The sequence below is a fragment of the Phyllostomus hastatus genome, unplaced genomic scaffold, assembly GCF_019186645.2.
Source record: "Phyllostomus hastatus isolate PE091 unplaced genomic scaffold, TTU_PhHast_1.1 phas_scaffold_1674, whole genome shotgun sequence".
NCBI lineage: Eukaryota > Metazoa > Chordata > Mammalia > Chiroptera > Phyllostomidae > Phyllostomus > Phyllostomus hastatus.
The window spans coordinates 6,207,997-6,232,135 of record NW_025334011.1 but is presented as its reverse complement, the minus strand read 5'-3'; the positions used below and the strand labels follow the sequence as shown (position 1 = coordinate 6,232,135).

At 38.6% G+C, this 24,139-nt stretch overlaps 1 protein-coding gene across 5 annotated transcripts in view; it reads right to left on the bottom strand.

Moving 5' to 3' along the window:
* Positions 1-24,139, bottom strand: part of FRAS1 (Fraser extracellular matrix complex subunit 1) — a 428,720-nt gene that overhangs the window by 118,139 nt on the left and 286,442 nt on the right. For 4 of the 5 annotated variants that reach the window (XM_045857864.1, XM_045857865.1, XM_045857866.1 and 1 more), the window contains 5 exons: positions 23,182-23,266; positions 20,107-20,433; positions 11,127-11,280; positions 5,446-5,621; positions 906-1,022 (listed from right to left, as the gene is read on the bottom strand). In XM_045857864.1, coding sequence (XP_045713820.1) covers positions 906-1,022; positions 5,446-5,621; positions 11,127-11,280; positions 20,107-20,433; positions 23,182-23,266 — 859 coding nt within the window. The remainder of the gene's footprint in view (positions 1-905; positions 1,023-5,445; positions 5,622-11,126; positions 11,281-20,106; positions 20,434-23,181; positions 23,267-24,139) is intronic. The other variant, XM_045857867.1, reaches the window with a different exon arrangement.

Below are 24,139 nucleotides of genomic sequence, written 5' to 3'. Positions count from 1 at the left end.
TTCTTTGTTGTGGCTCAAGGCTGATTCACGCTTTGGAGTGTAATTATGTGGGCGCTAACTAAAATGTAGACCCATGATGATTAAAATGTAGAGTCTTTGGCTCCGTCTGGAAGAGGGGTTCTGGCATCACACCCCACCTAGATGTAGGGTTACAGGGGAGCTGCTAATTGTCTGAACTAAGTTAGCTATTGCCTCACTTCAAACCTTCCCATGTGCCCGCACCCCCTCCCACACAGCATGCAAGTCCTTTTGTGATGGAGCTCACTGACATCCACATCCCCACTGCTCCAACACTGCCTTCCTAATTTCTCCAGTCCTATTGAGCTATTTGCCATTTTTCTCAACAATCATATTCTCCATAGCCCCTAGGTCTTTGCACGTGCTGTTTGTATGCCTTCCAGTGCCCTTTGCCATCACCTCGCCATTCCTGCCACCCTGCCCTCAAAACTTTCACTAGGGTAATTGTCACTTATCTCCCTGGATTCAGCATGGACACCAGCTTCTTCAGGAAATTTTTACAACAGAAAGGGAATTTGTAATAGGGCTTCTATAAAAATGGGATAACAGTTTCTCCAGCAAGGTAGAGCTATAATTGTCTGAGTAATTACACCTAAATGGTACTGATCAAACAGACATATGCCTGAAATTCCTCCCGACTACTCAGTGACTGTCTGGGATGCTGTAAAGAGGGAGTATCAGTGGATGAGAGATCAAGGTGGACTGCATCTAACTTTTCTTTTACTCTGGGAATTTTAATTTTCTTTTTCAAGTCAATGAGCAATGTGTGTACAGGGCCGGTATGATCTGTGTACCGGGCCAGGCATTCACCAGATACAAAACACAGGGCACTCCATCAAACCCTGTCAGCGAGCCTCGGAAACCTCGAGCCCTCCCATCCCACTCACGGTCATATGGAGAGATGCTCCCAGAGAGAGCTGAGGTGCTTCAGGCGTCTGTGGTAAGATCGCGATGTTGAACGTGCGGCTCTCCAGGTAGGTGTGGGCATCCGCGGCACTGGAAACCTGGAAAGAAGCATCCTGCTGGTGAGCTTCCATTGGGTGGAGCATGTTTGCATGTGTTTACCATCCCCCTCCCCCAAATCATGTCTTTGAATTCTGTCTGCTCCTGCATCACAATAATATGCATAATCATTTCAGGCAATTCTGAAAATGTAGGAAAGTGTGAATAAGCAGTAATATGTCATGTAGAATTTCACTGCCTAGAAACAGCAGATATTAGCATACTGATGCATTTTAGTTTAACATTTTTCCTATGCATATACCAAACTTTATATACAACTGTGTATTCTAATTTTTTACCGAACATACTACTATAATTTTTGCTATATTATTAAACATTCTTAAAAACACAACTTTTGATAGCTACATAATGCTTCATTATGAGTACACACAGCACATGTTAGATATGTAATCTTTATTCTATTTTTAAATTTTTATCCAGCACAGACATCTACAGTTACATTGTAAATGACAAATCTCAATCTAATCACTGGAAGGCATAATTCATAGCAATTAATGTAATGGTCACAAAACCCACTTTTTCTTGCTACAAAAAGGCTGGGGGAAAATGATGCTTTTCTTAATGCAGCTTCTCCCTCCTCAGTGCTACCGAGCAGCCCCCTCGCACTCCCCTCTCTGTCGGCTGCTCCAGCTTAGGCTTCTTACAAAAATGAGGAAGCCTGTGTGGCCTGTGTAGTAGCATTAATTCCACATGAGGGGGAGCAAAGCTCCATAAATTCTGAGAAAATGTCAGGAATAACAGCTCCTTCTTTTGTTTTCTTGAGTTATGCCAACACCACCAAAAAACTGTCTGTCTTCTCTGGGCCTTGCCCACTTCTGATGCCTGGAGCTCAAGTTTCAGAACATCTGTATGTTGTCAAGGAGCCATCTCTCAGTGTCGCTGTGAATACTGTGAGTGACAGTAGCTCTAATTCACCGAACGTCTCTCCTGGGTCGAGCACCGCACTAGCTACTTCTCAAAAGTCACTGTATGTAATACCCACAAAGTGGATATTGCCTCTTTTTCTACAGATGAAGAAACCGAAGGTCAACACAGTTAAGCACGGTGTCAAAGTCATAAAAAGCCAATAAGGTCAGTATTTAACCAAGTCAGCAGGTTGTAATCGATCTTTCTACTGACCGAGCTGACTGTCTGAAAACTTTAGGAGATTAGGAAGATACATTTTCCTACTTCTCAAAGAAGAGAAGTGGAACCCTGTGCAGGTAGTGAAATGTGAGCATACTGCCCAGCAAAGGGATCAGTTTTAGATTCCTTGCTAAAGATATGGTGTGAAACGTGTTGGTCTTTTTAAAATCACATCCCCTGAGGCTGTGTCAACATGATCTGAATATACTAAAGCCAGGGCTCCTCCCCGTGCCAACACTGACAACAGTGTGCATGCTTTCTTCTCCGTACTCCAGGCTGTATTTTGTGAAGCCACACGCATTACATAAAGCCCAAGTCTTACAGGCAAAGTAACAGATGGAAGGCATTGATGGCTCATGACAGCACATGAACACTAAAATGAAATTAAATTCATGCAGCTCGTATTACAATTTCTGCTTGAAAGAAAAAATGGGAAGAAAAAGAAGAATCGTGAAAACAGCAATTTTTTTGTTTAAAATCCTTTAAGGACCAAAGGATTTAGACTAAAACGAATGAGAAAAGTTGCTGTTTTCTTGGCACATAGTTAAAGTGTCTGTGTCATTTCAAGGCAAAATATGAGCTAAGCCTATAAAACAATGAGACTTTAAAAACAAGCACACCAAACCTTTTACATCCAGGAGAACATTAGCTCAGAGAGTTGTCTCATACTTGCCTTCAGAGGGAGTTCAAAAATGATGTCAGAAAACTGAGCTTGTTACTTCATAATTACTCCCTGTTTCATCCCAAAATAATTACTAGTCTTCTTCCTACCAGACAGGAATCTGAATGTCTTTGGCTATTTGGTTATATTTTAAAATCTGCTTCCAAAGGATGACATACTGCCACTACTGAGAATATTTTAAAGAATATCGCATGAGTTTGGGAGGAGGTTTCAAATAGGAGTTTTAAACATTCTGAGCAAAATGTGTGAAGACTCTTCAGAGGGAACCACTTACTAAGTAACGATGTTCAACTGGATGTCCTAAACTCAAGTGGGTCTGTTAAAAAAATGAGTAAATTTTGCTATTTTATAATTACCCACTTAGTAACCAACTTGCAGAGGCAATCAAATACCATTTCAAGCAGGTGCTGAGAATCCCATTTCAGGGAAATGCTCCAGATTGATAATGTTCTTTATCCTAATGCCTATGAAGGCAAAAGCAGATCTGAGGATTCTAGTTTGCTAGGTGACTTCCTTTGATTGAGGTCTTTGCTTCCATTGTGACTCGTTCTGCTGAGTCCCCAGGTGCTAAAAACGAAAAGTTAATTCGGGCAAAGGGCACATATGTGCTCGATATAATCTCATTTTAATGGTTTCCAAGTTTATTTCAACTTGCTCTTTGGAAAAGCACATCTTTTATGCAATGTGAATTAGCCAGGCAATGAAGATGTGCACGCCAGGCTCCAGAGGCAGAAGGTACGATCATTTTAACAAGGTGAGCTATTGTGGTAGTTTATCCCCAACAGGATTCCCAGACAAAGGAACTTGGCTGAGCATCATGACTGCTTCTTTACATTTTCTCTGCACGTTCCCAAATTCTTTTCTGTATTTATGTTTATATGGTATGTCTCATTCATACTTCCCCATTTCTTTGTACTTCTGTTTGGTTCTTTATTCCCAACTGTCCTTCACAGAGGTTTGTTTGTCTCATTTTATCGGTCTTTGCAAAGAATCAGGTTTTGTACTCTTGTATCAATTCTAGCATTTTATAATTAATCAGTTTACTGCTTAAATCTTAATTCCTTCTTTTTGCTTTTCCTAAGTTTCCTTTTGGTTCTCTAGCTTCTTGAGTTAAATATTTAGTCTATTTACTTTCATACTTTTCTGCTCAGTCATAAGAGCTTAAGGCCATAAATTTTCTTCTTAAGCATAAGAGCTTAAGACCATAAATTTTGTCCACATCAATTAAGTTTTGATAATTCATTTCCTCCTTATCAATACTTCTTAATAGTTTGCCATTTTGATTTCTTTTTAATTATTTGGGAGACTATTTTACAATTTCAAATGGTTTGAATTGGTTTGAATTTTTTGCCCTCTTTTATTAACTTCTAATTATACAGGAAGTAATGCCTGCTTGAGTGTGGTTGGTGGGGTAATAATATGGTGTAATAACTTATAGTTTTAATTTAAACATTTCACCCAAAATGTCATATGGTATGCTTGAGTGTGGTATTGTTATGTTGCAGAATTACATACTTATGATTTTGTAATAAAAGATTTTGTAACAGAAAAGGAGTATTATTTGTGCTGGGTTCTGTATTTCATAATAGCCACAGAATATCCCCCATATAATTTCATATTTTTTCATTAGTTGACAGTCTTCTTGTGATTTGGTTGTTTTAGCTGGCTCAGGCTACTGTAACAAACATACCACAGACTGGGTAGCTCAGAAACAACAGAAATTTATTCCTCCCAGTTCTGGGGTCTGGAAGTCTGAGGTCACAGTGCCGGCATGGTTGAGTTCTGGTGAGGGCCCTCGTCTGGGCTGCAGACTGCCATCTGCTCACATTATCCCCACGGTGGGAGCAAGTTCTCTTGTGGTTCTTGTAAGCATACCAACCCCACTCATGAGGCCCTGCCCCTCATGACCTCATCTAATTTAATCACCTACCAAATACTTCACCTCCCTATACAATCATATGGGGGATGGAAGGATTTCAATATATTAATTGGGGGGCAGGCGGACACAAACATTCAGTCTATAGCACTGATGTTGAACCAGCCTTTACAAATGGTAGTAGCAATCCCTTACCTAGTGATAGGCAGTATTCTAAATGCTTTCTATGTATTAACTCATTGAATCCTTACAATAATTCTATTTTAAAGATGAGGAATCTAAAGCACAAAATCATTGTCCTAGTAATTTTCCCAAAGCTGTCTACTTACTATGTGGCAGAATTGAAATATGAACCCCCTGGGTTTGGCCACCAAGTCCATGATCATATCAGAAGCTGGTAAATGTTCAAAAAACATTTGAAAAAAAAAAGACTTTTTCTTCCATATGGCATTTTAATACTTCAGAAACATTTTTTTCTAAACACTTTAGCCACTATCTATTATAAACCTCTTTGCTGTAAAATGACTCTGCTTGAGGAGATATCTATGAGATTGAATTAGTAGATTCAAAATACCCTTCAATTATATTAATTCTACTTTTCTCTTCCCCCAAATAGGATTACTAGGCAATCACAGAAAATTCCCTGAGTTGTTTATAAATAAGATTGATGGTTTTCATCAGACCAACCCCGACATTGGAAAAGTCAGGAAGCAGAGGGTACCTGGAAGCGGAAGGAGTCGCTCTGGGCTGGGACTCCTGAGTGCCTGTACCACACGACGCCGTCATTGATGTCCTGCTGGGTGAAGGTGCTGGTGGGGGTTGCTGTCCTCCCATCAGGCAGGGGCTGTCCTTCTGTGGGGCTGTCTGCAGGCATGTTAACCAGAAGGACCACCTCCCCTGCGAAAGCCACATAGTTGGTGAGGACTTCTGGGGAAAGTAAAAGTCAGAGCTCTCATCTTTTCTACCACTCTTTTTGTTTCAACAGAAAAGAAATGATGTACCTCTCTATTCTTACATAAGGTGAAGGGAAGAACAGTAACAGAGAATTCAATAACTATCATCAAATCCATCTTCAGATGTAGCATTTCCAGTCTTTTAGCTAAAAGAACTAAAAGTCATTTAAGGGCAATTCATGTATGAAGTTATTGACTTGTATCTACTAACATTACATAAGGAGATCCAAACAGTCATGAACACTGCAAACCAATCCTCAAATACTGGGCAAGTAGATTAATTTCTACCCACAATTTTCTATGGACAGAAAATGTTTTCCAACCAGAAAGCTGTTGGTATAAACATAGTGGAAAATCAGAAAAAAATTTCAGAAAAAGTTATCCTTGGGAGAATTCTGTACAGTGAAAATGATAATAGCTCATGCTGGAAAGCATTCAGCAGGCACAGCATGAAGCACTTCATGTGCTGGTTCAAACCCAGTTCCATTTCACCCAACTGTGTGAGCTCACCTATGTTCTATGAGCTCTGATCCTCATTGGTAAAATAGAATAATAGTTCATACTTCACAGGTGCTTAAAAAATGTTGTCATCCTTATCATTACATTTTTAATCCTTCTGAAGATGCTATTGTCATCTCCATTTTAAAGACAAAGTTCTTTGAGCTCAAAGCAGTTTAATAATAACTTGTTCAAGGTCACACAAATGATAAGTGGAGGAGCTGGAATTTTAATCTTATTTCATATTATTGGTTGTGAAACTCTGTTAACAATCATGATTATTTTGTGTTCACAGGCCAATACTTACCCTTATAAATAACTAATTGCATTGTCTCCTCCTTCATTCTCTAAACTTCATTAGAATTGAAGCAAGGAAATGTAAATCTAAATAACACTGCCAACAACACCAATCTGCTTCTATTGCCTATTGTTCACCAGAAGCCACTGTCCTTTTAGAGTGAAATTGCAAATACAAAGGTGTTATAGCAGCAATGAAAATTTTGCAAGGAGAATATGCCTTCAAGTAAAGAAGACCAAAGAGAAGAATAGATGAATTGCTGAAAACAGAAGCTGTGTTCTCACGAAAATGCATCTAATGATAAATCTGGAAGAAGCCTCTCTAATCCTCAGTGCATGTGTGAGTGGGGTGAGGGGGGAAAGGAAGAAACTGTGTGCATTTTAACAATGTTTTATAGGAGGATACTCAGACCTTAGTGCACTAAACATACTGGGCAACTAGTAACATACTTTAATTATCCTAGAGATTTGTTTTCTTACTCAAAGGAAATGCTCATTCTAATACTTACACTAAATTCAAGTTAAAAATCAGCATAATATCCTGGATGAGGATGAAATACTAACATAAGAGGAAAATATCAATACTCTTCTTTATATAGTCTTGTGTAGAATCAGCTCACTCTAGGGTTTTTTTGTATCATTTCTCAATTGTAGCTAAGTCACAAATTCCATTACATGTCTCTCCCTGGTTCAACTTTTGTTCTTAAGATATTACTAATAAACATGCTTTTCCAGGAGTTGGACTGTTTAGGACTTGGAGTACAGTTGTAGAACATTTGAAAAGATTTCTACCAATGAAAATGTGGAGAACAAGGATAGAAAATTCAAATGCCCAACTCCTAGCTTTTCTATTTTATAATGTAACAGCTAAGCAGAATTTTCCTAATGAGTCCCAATGAAAATAAACCTATTTTTCAGATAAAAAATCATTGCCATATTATAGAAATTAACAGGAATCATAGGATATTGGCTAATTCCATTAATTTCAGCCTAGTGGATAGTCAATGGGTACCTGTTAGGTGCTGGCTACTGTGATAGGCCCTCAAGGTTGGGGAATTCAAAGATAGGCAAAATCTGTTTCTTTTCCCCACAGTCTGCTCCTCTGCATAAGCAGTGGGGAGCTACGGTGAGACTTTCAGTAGGTGAATGACATGAACTGCTTTAGAACATGGAACATACATGATCAGAATATAGAGAGCTTATGAGACTTGAACATCCTGTTAAAAAGATTGGGTTTTATTCTATAAAAATGATAATAATAGCAAGCATTTATGTGTACAGTGTGACCAATTATGAGGCTACTGTAAAATCCAGAGGAGAGACGGGGACCTGAATTAAGGCAGCAGAAGTAAGATTGGAAAGAAAGAAATAGAGGCACTGAGAAAGTGGAAGCAGCAGACCTGACATATGTGGCTGTGAAGGATGAGAGGCAGTGGGAGCTGGAGAGACCCTGGTCAGGGTAAGTAATCGGTAGGCAAGTGATGTCACTGGTGGAGTGAGCAGGTTGGAGGGAGAATGAAGAGCTCAGCGCTGGGTATGTTGAATACAAGGAGATTTTCTGCCAAGCTCATGAGTAAACAGGAAGAAATACCAGAGCTTTGTGGAGTTCACCCCAGTGACGTGAGAGCTTATATGTAGTACCTTACCTCCACCTTTATTATAATATGACAATGACCCTATAAACCTGTGAAGATGCAGGTTTAAAAAGCTGAAAATAATCTCTGCATCAAATTTCCTTTATACTAAAGTCTATATTTTAACCAAGAAAAAATTTAATAGGTATTAAGATTTGGGATCTCAGGAGTCCCCATGATTCATCTGGGATCACAACAATTTGTGTTAAGACATTCTTACACCATGCTAAGTAATTTAGAGTTGTCAGTGTGCTGGATTAAGTCGGATTTTTCTTCAGATGATACTGAAGATATGTCATTAAAACCATCTCATTAAGTTTATTTTCAAACTTTCAAAGTAGTTAAAGGTACAAGTAGTAATCCACTTGTCTAAATGGACCTTTGAAGACAGCACTGAGTCTGCCAGTGGCTGGACTTAGGTCCGTTAAGCACAAACCACACAAGCAACTTCAACTTGCTTCAGTTTCACAGTCAGGTCTTGGCAAAAAGCTGAAAAGCCAACCAGAACATTCTAAAGTGACGAAGGAGTGTATAGGAGTTGGGGTGGCTATGAGGTAGAGGCTCCACACTCCTAATCTCTGGGACAGATTCGAGTAAGTAGATTTGTGTTAAGTGGGCTTCCACTTCCCACCAAGTTCTTTTACTCATGAATTGACTAAGAGTTATGTGATTTGCTTATTACCAATACAGAACTCTGGACACAGAAAAAGAGGATTATGTGCATAGGAAGAAGTTAATTAAGAGAATTACAGTAGGAAAGGGTCACGGCATTTATCAAGTTAAAATGGCTTAAAAATAATTTAATTCAGCATTTTTCTGTTTAACTAAGTTAAACAGAATATTGGAATATTGGGTTGTCACTGGGAAATTTAATTTTTTGGCTTTTAATAATCAAGATAAAGGTAGAGGATTTAATAGACTAAACACATTAAAGACTTTTAGAGCCAAAAAGGTCTTAAACATTTTCTAGCTTAAAAATCAGTGGGTGAAAATAAGGCAAAGTTGAATAAGGCTTGTGGGCTAATTAATAGTGCTGTATCAATATTAATTTCCTGGTTTTGACAATTATTCAATGGTAATGTAAGATGCTAACACTGGGGGAAACTAGATAAAGGGTATTCGAGAGCTCTTTACATTATTTTTGCAACTTTTCAGTAAGTTTAAAATTACTATAAAATAAAAAGTTAAAAAAATATCTAGCCTAATCTTTCAACGAAACCTATGTCTCAGTGGGTCCACTTGCCTTCTTCAAGGTTACACCACTACCGTAAATGAAATCCCAACTAGACCGACTGCTTTGTAATTATATCCATTCTTGATTATATTATGCTTTTGGTGTTTTGTGGACATTGGAATTATTCTCATTATTTTAAAAATCACCCTAGGATATGCTTATTGATTTTAGAGAGAGAAAGGGAGGTGGGTGGGGGAAGAGAGAGAGAAAGAAATATCGACTGGTTGCCCCCTGAACATGCTCTGACCAGTGATGGAACCCACAACATTTCGGTGTACGTACAGGACCACGCTCCAACTGACTGAGCCACCCAGCCAGGGGACCGTGGAATTATTTTCAAATTACAGAAAAGTAAATTTTTCTTCACTACAGAAAAAAAATAATTTTAATGACTTGATAACTCATAGGAAAAATATATTATTCCTCTACTATTTAAGAGGCCAAGCAAATTTTCACTTTTAATGAATATAATTTTCATTGTCAGGAAAGCCATTTATTTCTTTGTAAAAATCTTCCTACCTGTTCTTTTATTTGTATAGTATTTTAAAATGTTCTTCCAGTTTCAATTATTTTCTGTATCTTTAAATCACTTTAAATATACTTACTTCATAGTTTTTATAAGATTGTTCCTTTATTTCAAATCCTTGGGGTTTTAGTCTTCTTGTTTTAGTTATGATATTATAGATTGTTTCCTCATATGTTCAGTAATTTTAAATTCTGAGCTAATCTTCAGTGGTTTTATCAGTGAGAACCCTGCATGGTCTGGAATTGAGGGTGGACATTCTATGGCAGTTTCTATTAGTTTCTGTAAGAAACCCAAGAAGTATCGTTGACCTGAGGTCAATTTTCATATTAATGTTCAGCCCTGGGATTCTCAAACAAAGCAGACAGTATAACTTAACTCTGGGTCTGTAGGAAAGATAGGCTTGAAGTTCTGAATTCTCAGCAGACTTTTTTGGTTTACTCTAAGCCCTGAAAAACACATGTAGGCTTCTTTGCGATCCCTCTGTGCTGGTGAGCTTTTTGTTTTCTGTTCTTCCCCTGTAATGGAAGGCAAGTTTCCAGAGTCCAGGCTTTATTCAGGATCTTAATTACAACTTTCTGCCTCTACATGGGCAGTAAATCCCAAGGCCCTGGGTTACTGAGACACACACAGCCCCTATCAGGGGACCCTGCCATCAATGCATGCCCAGAGTGGCTTCAGTTCCTTTTTTGTCTCTGACATCTCAGGATTTCTCTCTATTCTTGTAAGGTCAGCTACAAAAGCCTTATAATTCTTATAATCTTGTATCCAGCATTTCTAGTTGATAATGATGGGGAATTTTTCAGGTTATCATACTCCACTCTCTTGCTAGAAGTTCAAGTAATAATGGAGATATTGAAAAATGTTTTGTGTAAAGTTTTTCTTAAGAAAAGAAAGTCTCATCAAGAAGACTGGTGATGTTCTGGGAGGGACACAAGATGGGGTTTGAGGGCCTGAGTTTTGAAATTAAACTGTCATATATTAGGTAGGTAACTCTTGGCAAGTTGTATTTTCTGTAAAAAAAAGTTGTTTTAAGGCTTAAATTTGAAGTCTTTATAGAATATGCTCACATTAGCATAATACCCAGTATATAATATGTGTACAGTGTGGTAGTAATTTTGACTATTCTGTTTTTAAAGGGGGTGTGTGAGGAATTAGAAAGTCAAGTTCATTGAAGTCACAACCTTGCTGCATGACATACAAAAGCAAGTGTAAGACTGCTGAATACAATAACAACATCATGACAAAGGAAAAAAGAATTACCAAAGTGGGGGTGGTCCTGTGTAATTTTGTAGATGATTTCGGAGGCACTGGCACCTGGGGCCTCAGCCTGTAAGATTCTGTTGGTGAACTGCAGCATCCCCCCTTCTGGGACCCACACCACTGAGTTAGCCGTAAGCCGAAGACCTCTGTCATTCTACAATAAGGAAAGAGCACAGAATTAGGCCCAAGCAAAAAAAAAAAAAAATCAGTCCTTAAATACATGTTACCAGGGTCTAGATTATCTAATAATCTAATAAAACATATTTTCAGGTCCCAGATTATCTAATAAGAGAGATACATAGCTTTAGAGTCACACTATGAATGATAGCTGGTCCTTGAACAACACAGGTTTGAACTGCATGGGTCTACTGATACATGGATTTTTATCAAATGACTTGTGCGCTCCATTGACTGGGGCTTTCAGACCGTGTTGTTCAAGGGTCAACTGCAAAGCTGGGAACCTGCACCAGCAATCCATATGCAGAGGGCTGAACTAAGTTACATGTGGATTTTTGATTGTGCAGGCAGTCAGCACTCCTCACCCCATGTTGTTTAAGGGTCACCTGTATATATGTATATAATATGTGTAGATACATACATGTGTATGTATATATGTACACACATATTTTTCCTGCTTTTAATTTATAATGTGCAAATAGCTTACTTTATTAAAGAAAATGAAGTCTCTTCATTGCTTTCTATCATTTGTCCATCTACATGTCCTGCTATCCTCCCCATCAGCCCATATTCAAGAACTATTCATTTAGCTCTTTTGCTGGAGGGCTAAGGTACCTAATGATGGCTGAAATAAGCCTTTGGTTTCAGAACTCACAGCCTAGTGGAGGAGACAGGCACATAAATAATTAGAATGTATCCCAAGTGATGCTCTATAAAAAGAGCAGAATGCTGTGGGTAAATAAAGGAAAAAGGAGATTTCCTTTTTGGAGGAGGAATACTCAGGAAGGCTTTCCTATAGAAATATCATTTAATTCTTTAATGGCAAAAAAATGGGCTAAGTGGAGAAGTGGTGAAACAGATTCCAGGCAGAGGGCCTGGCCTAAGCAAAGACATGAGACAATACAGTGTGTAGTTAAGAAAATATCTAAGTGTTTGGGCAAGTGAAGTTTACAGAGCTGGGGGAGTGGGTAAATGAAAAGTGACCCACTCTTGAACTGGAGGTTGCCAGAGGGGTGTGTGGGTGGGGTCTGGGGCACTGGATGAAAGAGGTGAATGGACTAAGAAGCACAAGCTGGTAGTTACAAAATAGTCATGGGGAAATAAGTAAACATGGGAAATGTAGTCAATAATACTGTGACAACTACATACAGTGTCAGTTGGGGTACTGGAAATAATGAGTGGAACATGATGTAAAGTATAAGATTGTCTAACCACAACGGCTGAAACCAATACATAATTTTTTTTAAAGGTTTGAAAAACCAAGAAAAGTGACACTCTCTTAAGATTGGCTAGTAGAAGGCAAAAGCTATGCTAAAAGATTCAGTTTACTGTGTAGGCACTGTTAAGTGAATGTGAGTCTTTAGGGAAGGCAATGGGATGCTCAGGTCTGGGTTGTAGAAAGCCTCAGGCTGCAAGAGACGGAAGGGACAAGAGCTGGGGCAAATCTGCAGCCACGGGAATCATTTGACAAGTTCTTATAATGGCTCGGGTAAGAGAAGATGAGAAAGTAATTGCAGTGGGAATGGATAGTTAGAAACAGATTTGAGAAACATCGCAGAGGCCGAATTGACAGGCTTGGATGACTGATTGAAAGTGAAGTCTTAGAAACAACAGTTGGGGATAGCCGGCTGGAAGAAATCGCCCATTCAGCACTCCGGAGAAGGCCACTGTTTTAATTGCTAAAGCTAAGGTCATTAAATGGCACTGCCACTTCTGATTCGCCAGGTGCATGCCTCTTCCAAAAGCCTCATAATTGACACTTTCCACAGAACGGGATTAGTGAGGTAGATTGTGTTCTGTGTTCAGTTTGTTTTCATACTTTAAAAATCAGTAAATCCAATATTTTAAAATATGGTATTTCATCATGGATGTTTTTCTAAATTATTGTTTTTACTTTCAACTATGCTACCAACAACAACAACAAAAACAAAAACAGAGTAAACAGCACTCCCAGGAGGGGAATATTCAGAATAGAAGACAACAAATATTCTTTTCAGTCATTCAACAAGAGAGCACTTGCCCCTGTCAGGAGGCTGTCACAGCTGTTCTCTCCAGTCACCAGGAAACTGAGTCAAACAGTGCTCAGGAGAACGGCGGCGAAGGCAACTGCTATTGTGATTGATGTTTAGGAGCAAAATCCTGGAGGGTTTTCTCCTTTCACAATTGATACTGAATATTATTTATAAAAATATCAAAGTGTGTCAAGAACTTGGCATGTCATTTACCAGAATTCTGGAGGGAAAGACCCTATTAGCTCCAGCAGAGTTTTCCAAAACATAATACACTTGGACCCAGGTGTCTTCATCGCTAGAAATATTTCTAATAGCAGCAGCCTCGTCAACTTTGATTATGGTTACGGAGATCAGTCACACACCAACAACCACCATCTTGGACTGATGAGGCAATGTGGCTTTTCGTATTCCAAGCCAGTAAGCACTGTGACCCAAATGCACGTCCCAGCTGTCTTTCCTACTACATTTCTATCTTGGCTTTATCAACAAAATTCCCTATGATTCCTGTGTGTGTGCACATTTTCAGGAGGCAGTACTCCTTTCAAGTCAGTGTTCAGAGACCAGCAATATTTGAAAGCTTATTATAACTTCAGAATCTCAGGCCCTACCCCAGATTTTTAAATCAGACCTTTTGAATTAGAATGTGCATTTTATTTTTTTTTCATCAGCTTTACTGAAGCATACTTAATAAAAACTGTGTATATTTAAGGTGGATAATGTGATGTTTTCATATATGTACATACTATGAAATGATCAGCACAATCAAGCTGACTGAGGTATCCAGCACCTCACCACAGTCAGGATTTTTTTGGTGTGGGGAAAACACAATCAACTCTCTTGGCAATTTCAAGTATAAAGCACAATATTATGAATTACTGTTACCATGCTGTATGTTAGATCTCCAGAATTTACTCATCCCTTATAGCTGAGCCTGCATAGCCTTGGACCAACAGCTCACCATTTCCCCCAGCCCCAGCCCCTGGCAGCCTCCCTTCTGCTCTGCTTTTATGAGTTTAACTTTTTGAGATTCCAAATTTAAGTGACATCACACGGTATGTATCTTTCTGTATCTGGCTTATTTTACTGCATATAATGTCCTCCAGACTCATCCATGCTATCACAGATGGCAGGATTTCCTTCTTTTTAAAGGCTGAACAACACCCCATTGTATGTATAGACCACATTTTCTTTATCTATTTATCCACTGAAGAACACTTACGTTGCTTCCATATCTTGGCTACAGGAATAATACTGCAATAAACATGAGAGTGCACATACCTATCTCTTCAAGATACTGATTTCATTTAGATTGGACATATACCCAGAAGTGGGATTGCTGCGTTATATGGAAGTTCTGTTTTTAAATGCTTGAGAAACAAACCTCTACACTGTTTTCCAAAATGGCTACCTCGGTTTACATTCCCACCTGCAGCGTATAAAGGTTCCCTTTTCTCCACACTTTCCCTGACTCTTATCTTTTGTCTTTTTAATAATAGTCATTCTAACAGGTGTGAGGTACTATCTCATTGTGGCTTTGATTTGTGTTTTTCTCATGCTTAGTGATGTTGAGCACCTTTTTATGTACCTGTTGCCCATTATATGTCTCCTTCTGAGAAATGTCTGTGCAAGTCCCTGGCCTATTTTTAATCAGGTTGCTTTTCTGCTCTTGAGTTGTTTGAGTTCCTTATATATTTTAGGTATCAATCCCTTATCAGATATATGGTTTCAAATATTTTCTCCCACTCACAGGTTGCCTTTTCATTTTGCAGACTGTTTCCTTTGCTGCACAGCTTTTTAGCTTGATGCATTGCCACAAGCCCTTTAACAAGATCCCCATGAGCCGTGCAGTCATCCTGAAGTGTGAGGTGCATGGCCCAGAGTGGAGATCATGGTGGTCTAGAATGATTCTCCCAAAATGCCACAGACAGGCATTTAGAGTATTTATGTTTATAACAGGTAATACACATTCCTGTTTCTTGATGATTTGTTTACAGTACATAAGAAGAAACAGACACCTGTCTAAGGAAAAGAAGAGTAAATCTTCCTACTAATTATGATGAAGATGTTTTTCTTTTCAGTTGTTTTCTTTTGAGAGATAGTCCAGGGAAGATTTAAGAAGAGATAACTAAAAGCTATACACCATCTTTTCTATAAACAAAGAGCCCAAAAAGTAAAAAATTTTAGCCTAATTTCCCCATGGGTCTGACATTTTGCAATTTATCTCCTTGTAGTTTTTTCTTCTTCTGCACTATGCTGCATATATCCTTGTAAACTCAAGAAGTTAGCTTTAATATCAGTTAACTAATCTTCTGCCTAGTGATGTTTTATACATCCTTCAGGGTACCACACTGCAGGGCAATGAAATCCTAACAAGAGACTATGGGGGCATAATTAAAACAGTGCTTTAAATTATAAAGTTCTTCTAATTCATTTCACAGGACAATAGGCATACAAAAATATCCACAATTAAGTGTAGCCACTATATATTGTATTACAAATAAAAATATTCATATTGTAAACCAAAAGGGCCCAAGTCTCTATCATTTGGAGTAAAAAATTCCGCAAATACAATGAAAACCCCCCTACTTCCAAATTAAAGCTTGGAACAAAATGATGAGCTCAAATGATAGTGGTACCCAACCCCAGGCCATCATATTTAAGTTAAAAAAAAATTAAACTTAATTAAGTAGAAAACTATTATAATTGGACATAGCCTATGTCAATGTCAATGCTAGCATTTTATTTATCCTGTAACTATATTCTAATTTGCAAGGACTCATTTATATCATAGCTTTTAAAATTTAATCTTGTAGAAAATTGTGGCTTTTAGAGAAGGATCATGTGGGGCGGTGCATATAAGGGAAACTTTGATGATATTTACCAAGATGAAGAACAATGGAAAGATAATTGGACTATTTTTTGTGTTTGTCAATGGGTGTATGAGAAGCTTTGTTTCCTCAGGTCAAGAATATAGAACCTTTTCTCCATGTAGATTTCAACTGCTTTATAAACAAACAAACACACCAATACATTTTTTTGTAATCAACATAGATTTTTTGAGTGTACACTCTGAGCAGCTCATCTTATAAGACACTAAATTAAACAACTTAAGCAAGTCCAAAAAAGGCAAAACCCTAATACATGATGAGGATTTATTGATTTATGAGATAGAGTCTTACTCAGGAACATAAACTTTTTTTGGTGCCATTGATATTTATAATTCTCAAACTGTCATCAAACTGCGTCCCTGCAAAACAACCAATGGGCGGGGAGCTTTGAAGAAAATTGAGGGAACACACAGCAGGGCTTTTTGCTGCACATAGGCCTTACCAAGGTCAAATAGCCAGAAAGGACTCTCGGTAATAGAATTTTCCATTCAGTTCATAGCATGACACTTGGGAGCTTTTAACATTAAAGCATTACCCAGTGGCAGAAAATAACTGTTCAAACAACAGCAAATGAGGTCAGAAAGATCATCAGATTTACGGCCAACATGGAAAAAGATGCATGATTTCCAGAGGCCTTAATTAATAACAAAGAATGTAATTCTTTGAAAGCCCCGCAGTGGAGAGCAACCTACCGATAAGCTTGACTTTTCCCTGCACACATTTTTAGCCTTTATTAAATGCCAAACTGCTTCAGAATTGTATCTCTAGCAGGCTTGGGTCTGGTAATCCACCCAATTAGTGAAAGCCTGTTCGGCAGAGCATTCTTTATTACTTCTTAATCTTTTTGATTTCTTTTGCCTCCTCCCTCCAACAGAACATGTTTCAACATCAGTCCTGGGTCTATTTTCTCCTCAGCCACTCTGTATAAGCCTGGAGGGTGACAGTCAAGGTTACTCTCTGCCAGGCCAAGGGTAAAAGCATGTTTGGGGGAAGTGATGTAGACCTGGAGAAAAAGAAGGGAACTGACAGCACCTGCCCTCAGTCCCAGATGGGCCACGCCAGCATTGGCAGAGTTGCTCTGAAGGCTTCTCTTCTGATGCAAGAGATCCACTGAAAGGCAGGACATGGGCACTAGCTTCACTCAAGCTGCTGCATCCATCCATCCATTCATCCATCCATCCATCCATCCATCTAGCAAAAATGTACTAAACTCCTATGATGTGCTGGCTCAAGAGAGCAAGACTGAAATAGTTTCTGCTCTCACAAAGCTTTTTTTTCTACCCTTCCTTCCTTCTCCATCTATCTTACCAGGTTAACTTTTCTGTTGAGCAACATTGGAATTAATTTGTATATCCATTTACTAGGAATTAGATCTAAACCCCTCAGCCATTCCATTTAAACCACCAGCTAGACATCGGCCAGTAACTGGTCTCACTCCAAATCTGACACCCAGGTAGCCTCAGGATAAGGACTTGGATGCCCATATTCAAGCACAGCTATCAGGATGAAATGAATCATGTCTGACTATACATCTACTGAAAGCCATTAATAGTTGAGGCATTTTTTTCTTCTTGGGCTCTAGTGATTATGAATAGCTTCGCTTAGACCGCTTGAATTGGACATTGAGAAAATGACTAAGTCACTGTCTCCATTCTGCCCACTAAGGGGATAAGAATATATATGACCAAAATATTGGGAAGTATGGACTAGAATGAAAAGAGCATGAGGTTAAGTATGAAGAGCCAGAACCATGTGAACTGAGATCACAACTCCAGCTCTAAACACCTTTGTGAAAAATAAATGTTTTAAACCCTTTAGATGTTTTCAAACCTCCATTTTTTAGTATCCTCTTTTGGAAAATAAGAGATAATAATTGTACGCATATCCTTAAATGATTTTGAAGACAAAATAATTCACATCAGGTATTAGTGCCCAATAAAGGTTAAAAACAAAACAAACACAAACACTCACCACCCATAGAATTTCCTTTAAAAGAAATAAGGCCATATGGGTTCTTTTCTAATATTCTTTAACAAGATATTGTAAAGATCAGTAGAATAAATAGGAGAAAAAGTACTCTGACTTCCTTAAAAACATATACTACATATTTATAAAATATCAGCAGTATTACAGAGTCAAATTTATTAGTAGTACATCCTGATGGATGCTGGGGCCCTGGTCACTGGTTTCATTATCCTAATTCATTGGCTTAGAAACCATTAGTTCACCTGGTGGACAGGTAAGCACAGCATGCTAGAGGATGAAGAAATGGCAGAAGGAGGGATAGACACCATAAATGTCAATGTGACTACCAACTTATACACACCACAAGGATTCTCAAGTTATGTGCGAATGCCTTAACTGTACATTAAAATCCTATTTTTCTTTGTTATGTATTGGCAGTCAAAGCAGAAAAAATTCTAGAAATACCCCTCAACCTTGGGTCACACCACGAAGAACAATTGTGCGATACACCAAACTGAGCACCAAACATGGAGTTTGAAACCACGATTAGGAAGGCCGGGTTGCACCGCAGTCCTGTAACAGTCTTGGAAAAGAAACCAAGAAGGAAGAAAAGAAAACTTTCTGTGTCTGTCTAGACTTCAACTCTTCAGAACTTAAACCATATTTCTCAGGGCATTTGCAAAAGGATGATAATTAGGATTAGCAACAAGCTGGCTATCTGCCAACTCTGTCTCATGATCCGCCTTCACTCCCATCTCTCCCACCATCGCTGTTTTCAGCAACTGAAAACAAAGAGACAAGAGCCCCAGAAACTAGCCAGGCAGACTGCCTCAGATTCAGGTGTTCACCTTAATGAGGACCAATCACAAACTTTGAGTGATCACTGGTGAGCAAGTGACAAATGACTTCTAACCTGTCCTTAGCAAATCAATCTCTCTAGGTGATCGTTAATGATATTATTAGGTACTGGTATTTGGTCTGAAAAGTTTTTAAAAAATTATGTCTTTCTGTCTAACGCCATGGGAAAGAGCCATTTTTACTCTAAGAGAGAAAAGAATTTTGAATGAAATATCATCAAGTGATAAATGGTTTGAAAATATTTTTCAATAGATTTCTGTAATTTAGCCCAGTATTTCCCCAAATGTGATAGCCTCCCATTAGTAATACCCAAGCACATTTTATGTAGTCCATGGATGAAATTTTATAAAGTTGTTTTATATTAATTTTAATATTACAGAAAAAGTATGATTCTATGTTGAGCCCATGATTTCACAAGTATTATTTATTAGGATGAGGCCAAAGTAAAAAAGGAAGTTGATTCAAAGAAAAATATTAAGTAAATAACAGAGCAGGTGCTTACAGATATGGCAGGAATTTACAAAGATTGCATGGGAATGACCCAGACTGAGAAACACTGCTTCTGCCCCATAGGCCAACAATTTCTATGATTACTAAAGAAAGTTCCCTCATCCTTCTTCAGCCAGGCTAGCAGAATGCTGAATGCATCTTTTTTGATCCATTGTGATAACCGGACTACCAGCTTCACATATTGCATAAGCTGTTTTAGAAGGGCAGAAAGCAACAGGGGTGCATCTGATTCTTATGATCATGCTCAGGCAGGAGATAAAAGGATCAGTGGCCAATAAGGCATTTTTTATGGAATCAAGTCAACATAAAGATTCAAAAGCTCACCTTCTATAAAGAACATGGGACCAGGTCTCTCAAATCAAAGGTGCTCCTACCAAAATATATATTGTCCCTGGGATTGGGCAATGTGTTCTCTTAATCTCTGAATGTACTAAATATCTCCATAACAGGTGCTCAATAAATATTTGAATAAATAACCAGCCTATACCTTTATGAAACTGAAAAATAATGTCATCAACAAAACTTAACATCTAGAAGTAAGGAAATTGTAGCCCTGGGCATGACACATACCTTGGGCACAATCTTCACATGAAATAGAATATTTTGGAAGGAGTGTCCATCACTGGCCTGCAAGACTGCAACATCAGATGTGCTCTCCAGGCCATCGTGAGCATAGTGGAGAAAGCCCCTGGAGAGTCCATCCAGCCGGAACTGATAGACAGGGGTTGCAGGGGACTGAAGTGTTTGAAGCAATTGGCCATGAAGTGGAGGATCCAGCACTTCCACTACCACATCCTGTGGATTGTCATCATCTCGGATGTCAAGCAGCTGGGTGGTGATGGTTCCCCTCTCTCCTCTGCTAATGTGGAGGGCCTCATTTCTCAGCACATAGGGGGGCTGTGGATTGAAGGGTAGGAGGAGAAAAGAAGCCACTTAGCAGAAAAAGAGAAGACAATCCAGTGGGCTAGATACCAGCTGTGAGCAATCTAATTGATATCCTGATGCTTTGTACAGAACTCTACATGTTCTCGTGGAACTACTGCACATTAAAAGTATTTGTCAAAGGTATGTATGGTCAGTTATAGTAATCCCAGAAAATGAGGTTACTTCACATCTCTGGTTCTGGACATTTCTCAAGCCACTTCGGTACTATAGTATTTATCAGAGGCAATCAAGGAGAGCTTCTTGCTTCTAAATCTTTGAAGCCTCTGTTGTCTTGATTTATCCTATATGGCCTGCATTGTCACTGTGATTAGTTCAGTGTCAGGCAACTCAATCAGTTGTTTGCATCCAAGAGAGACTAATAAGACATATGGAATTTTTGCATGTGTGCTTGGAGCTGAGCACTTCGTCCCAGGCCATGTTGCAGCATGCTGACTCAGAGTAAGAGGCTTTTGCATTCTGAATTTATGCTATTTCTGGTCCCTCCTAGTAATTTTCTTCAAGCTGTCTCATCCATATCTTGAAGGAACCCACCCCAGCTCAGGTTATGAAGCCTGATAAGGTCGAGGTCTGAGTAAGGCAACCACCTGGTTAATACATGTGGCACTGCTAATATAGCAAAATTTAATATGTTTTCTTTAGGATTATCAGGTTTCCTCTCACCAACCTGAGTAAGCAGATAAAATGTTCTTTCATGAAGATAAAAGTTAATGAACCATAAGGGAAAAAAATCTCACACACAAAAAATTAAGGCCAGAAGCCAAAAAAAATTATCTTAGTTTTTTTACATCATTTGAAGTTGAACCATCTAGGACTTTTCTCAGCACATGCCTTCTTTAATCCAAAAGGTTGCTTTTTGTTTTTTGTTTTTTAAATTAGCCTTTCTGGCCTTCTGGGAATTTCTATATCTATTAAAGTAATGCCTAACTAGTGCATCATTATAATAATCACATAATAGGAAACTAGATAATAACTACTTAGAATTCCCAAGTGAAAATTCCAAAGCTGTGATTCTACACATGGGAATGGAAGGCCCCTCAGATTCTAAAGGGAGAAGTCAGAGATGGTGGCAAAATCCATAAGTGGAAGAGATCAAATCAAACGCCCACATGAGAAAACCCCAGGGGGCCTGAAGACCATGTTGAAATATTGCAGAAATGTAAAGGAGCAAAAATAGTTAAAATCCACTTCTAAAATTCCCTTTTTGAAGTATTACAATGATAAAATTTTCTCATAAATAAAATAAAAGCGTCCCCTCACTATCTTCACACTTGATATTGGGAAAACAAACCGAAGTCAGGGAAGCACGGGAACTCACCACCTCAGGGAGAAAGCCACTCACTGATATCTACACTAGACCTTTTATTCACCTCTTTGTAACTATATTAAACACACAAAAGGACAAAACAAAATTTCTGAGCTTAAGTATGGAAAAACATGTAAGCCAGTAAGTCCTAAGACTTGATGCCACCCTCTGACCCATATTTACAGAGATCGCATTTTAGCTACAATTAAAACAAAATTCATGCTCTTAGCCCAACCGTGAGATCAAATTAATTTAGGGTCAATTTCTAATCATTCCTCAACTTCAGTCATCCTGAAAGTGAGAGCACCATCAAGAAGGGTTGAGCTGGGCCCTCCGTAAAAGAAGGGTTGAGCTGGGCCCTCCGTACCATTTGGCAGCTACTTCTGGCTCAAGTCTCTGTTATACACAGTCCATAGTCTTTTCATTTTTGGACCAAAGATAGAAAAATATCAGTTCAAAAGCAATGACCTCATGTCCTTCCTTGAATCTTGACCAACACACTACCGAGATCTGGATATTTAGACAGCCTTGGCTCCCCATGATGATGTCCCATTCTCTTGCTGCTCACAACTTAAGAATGTATCTATCTTCCTACTCTCTTTACACATTTCAGCTGTTCAATCCCTCAAGCCTACTCAGAGCTTCTACCACTGTATATATTCTGCACACATAAGTACAACTTGACAAAGATGAGTGATGAGAACAGAAGAACCATCATGATGTTTTACAACATCTACCATGATATCCTCAGACCAGTGCTTGGCTGATGACCACACTGGCACAACATTTAAGTAGATCCTCAATAAGATCCTCTAACTGCTGCTGACTAAGATAAATGCAGTCTGGCTGCATGACAGATAGGCAAAAGTACCCGACATAATCCCACATCCAAGAGAGTTACATTTAGACAAAACAAACTCATTTATCTAAGAGTGAGGAAAGTGTTCAGAACTAGAACACCTCAAATTATTACAATGGGCTAGTTTCAGGATTCAGTACAGCAAAATAAGGCACCATAATGTAATTAATGGTCAAGAACACAGACTTGGTATTCTGATTTACTGAGCCGAAATCTTGGCTCTCTGTTGATTAGTTGTACCACCATAGACAAGTTATTTAACCTCCTCCTGACTTAAGAGTCCTCATCTGTAAATTGGGGACAATAATACCTCATAGGGATGTCCTGAGGATTATAGTACTACGGAGAGTACTATAGATGTATTAGTAATTGTTGTTGCAGTTGTTATTGCCTGCAAGCACTAAATAATTATTCCATGAGGAAACTGAGACAAGATTAATTCACTTAATCATTCTTTATACAACTGCAAGAAAACTTGATTTGCGCATAAGAAATGGTGGGCATGTAAAATTATTAATAGCGTGGCATTTTTTATTACCTGTGTAGAAAATGCTTGTATGTTGATCAGCTGTGGCTCAGAGAAGAACTGCTGGTCACTAATTTTCAGGGAAAAATAACCTTTCCTAAAAGAAGTCCCAAAAAAAGAAATGATAAATATAATCATTAAGTTAGCTTTTAGAAAGACAAGAACTAAAAATATTTTCAGGTTATGTGCATGGAAGAATTTGGATCAAACCACAGTAATGTAATATTCAGACCATAAACAAAAATGACCAGACAAAGATGAACTTAGTGAGATTTCGGTAAAACTATTGTGTGTTCTTAGATCTCATTATAACAGTTATGTAAACTTTTCTCCCCTATTTTTCTAAGTTGAATATATAAAAGGTTGAAAATTAGTTTTGGAACCAAGAAGGGTTCCTAATATATCATAGGCTAATGGTAAAATTGAAGAATGAAAAAGGAGTTTTTCATAGTCTCTACAGTTCTCTCTTTTTTTTAATTTTATTTTATTTTAAAATAAAATTTAATTGTTGTTCAAGTACAGTTTTCTGTGTTTTACTCCCACCCCAGCCCACCCTGCAGCCGTCCCCACCTCCCTCCCATTTCCGACCCCCCTAGTTTTTGTCCATGTGTCCTTTATACTTGTTCCGGTAAACCTTCCCCTTTTCCCATGAAATTCCCTCCCCTCTTCCCTCTGATCACTTGAGTCCCTCTTCCCTGTAAACCCTCTCCCCAAGCCCTATGCAATTCATGTGAGTGGGCCCCAAATACCAATGTTTGCAATGCATTTATTACATGACTGTCTGTCCACCCCTTCCAGCCACACACATACAACATCTAATGTGGACTTGATTAAGGAAGGATGTCTGATTACTGACTTTTGGGAAACCATTGTCTATAGTGTTGATGAGAATGTGGAGGAAGCCAGGTCAATGAAGCTTGAGTCAAGACCCAGAGGCAAGACAAAGAATTGAGTCTTCCTTCCTGTTCCT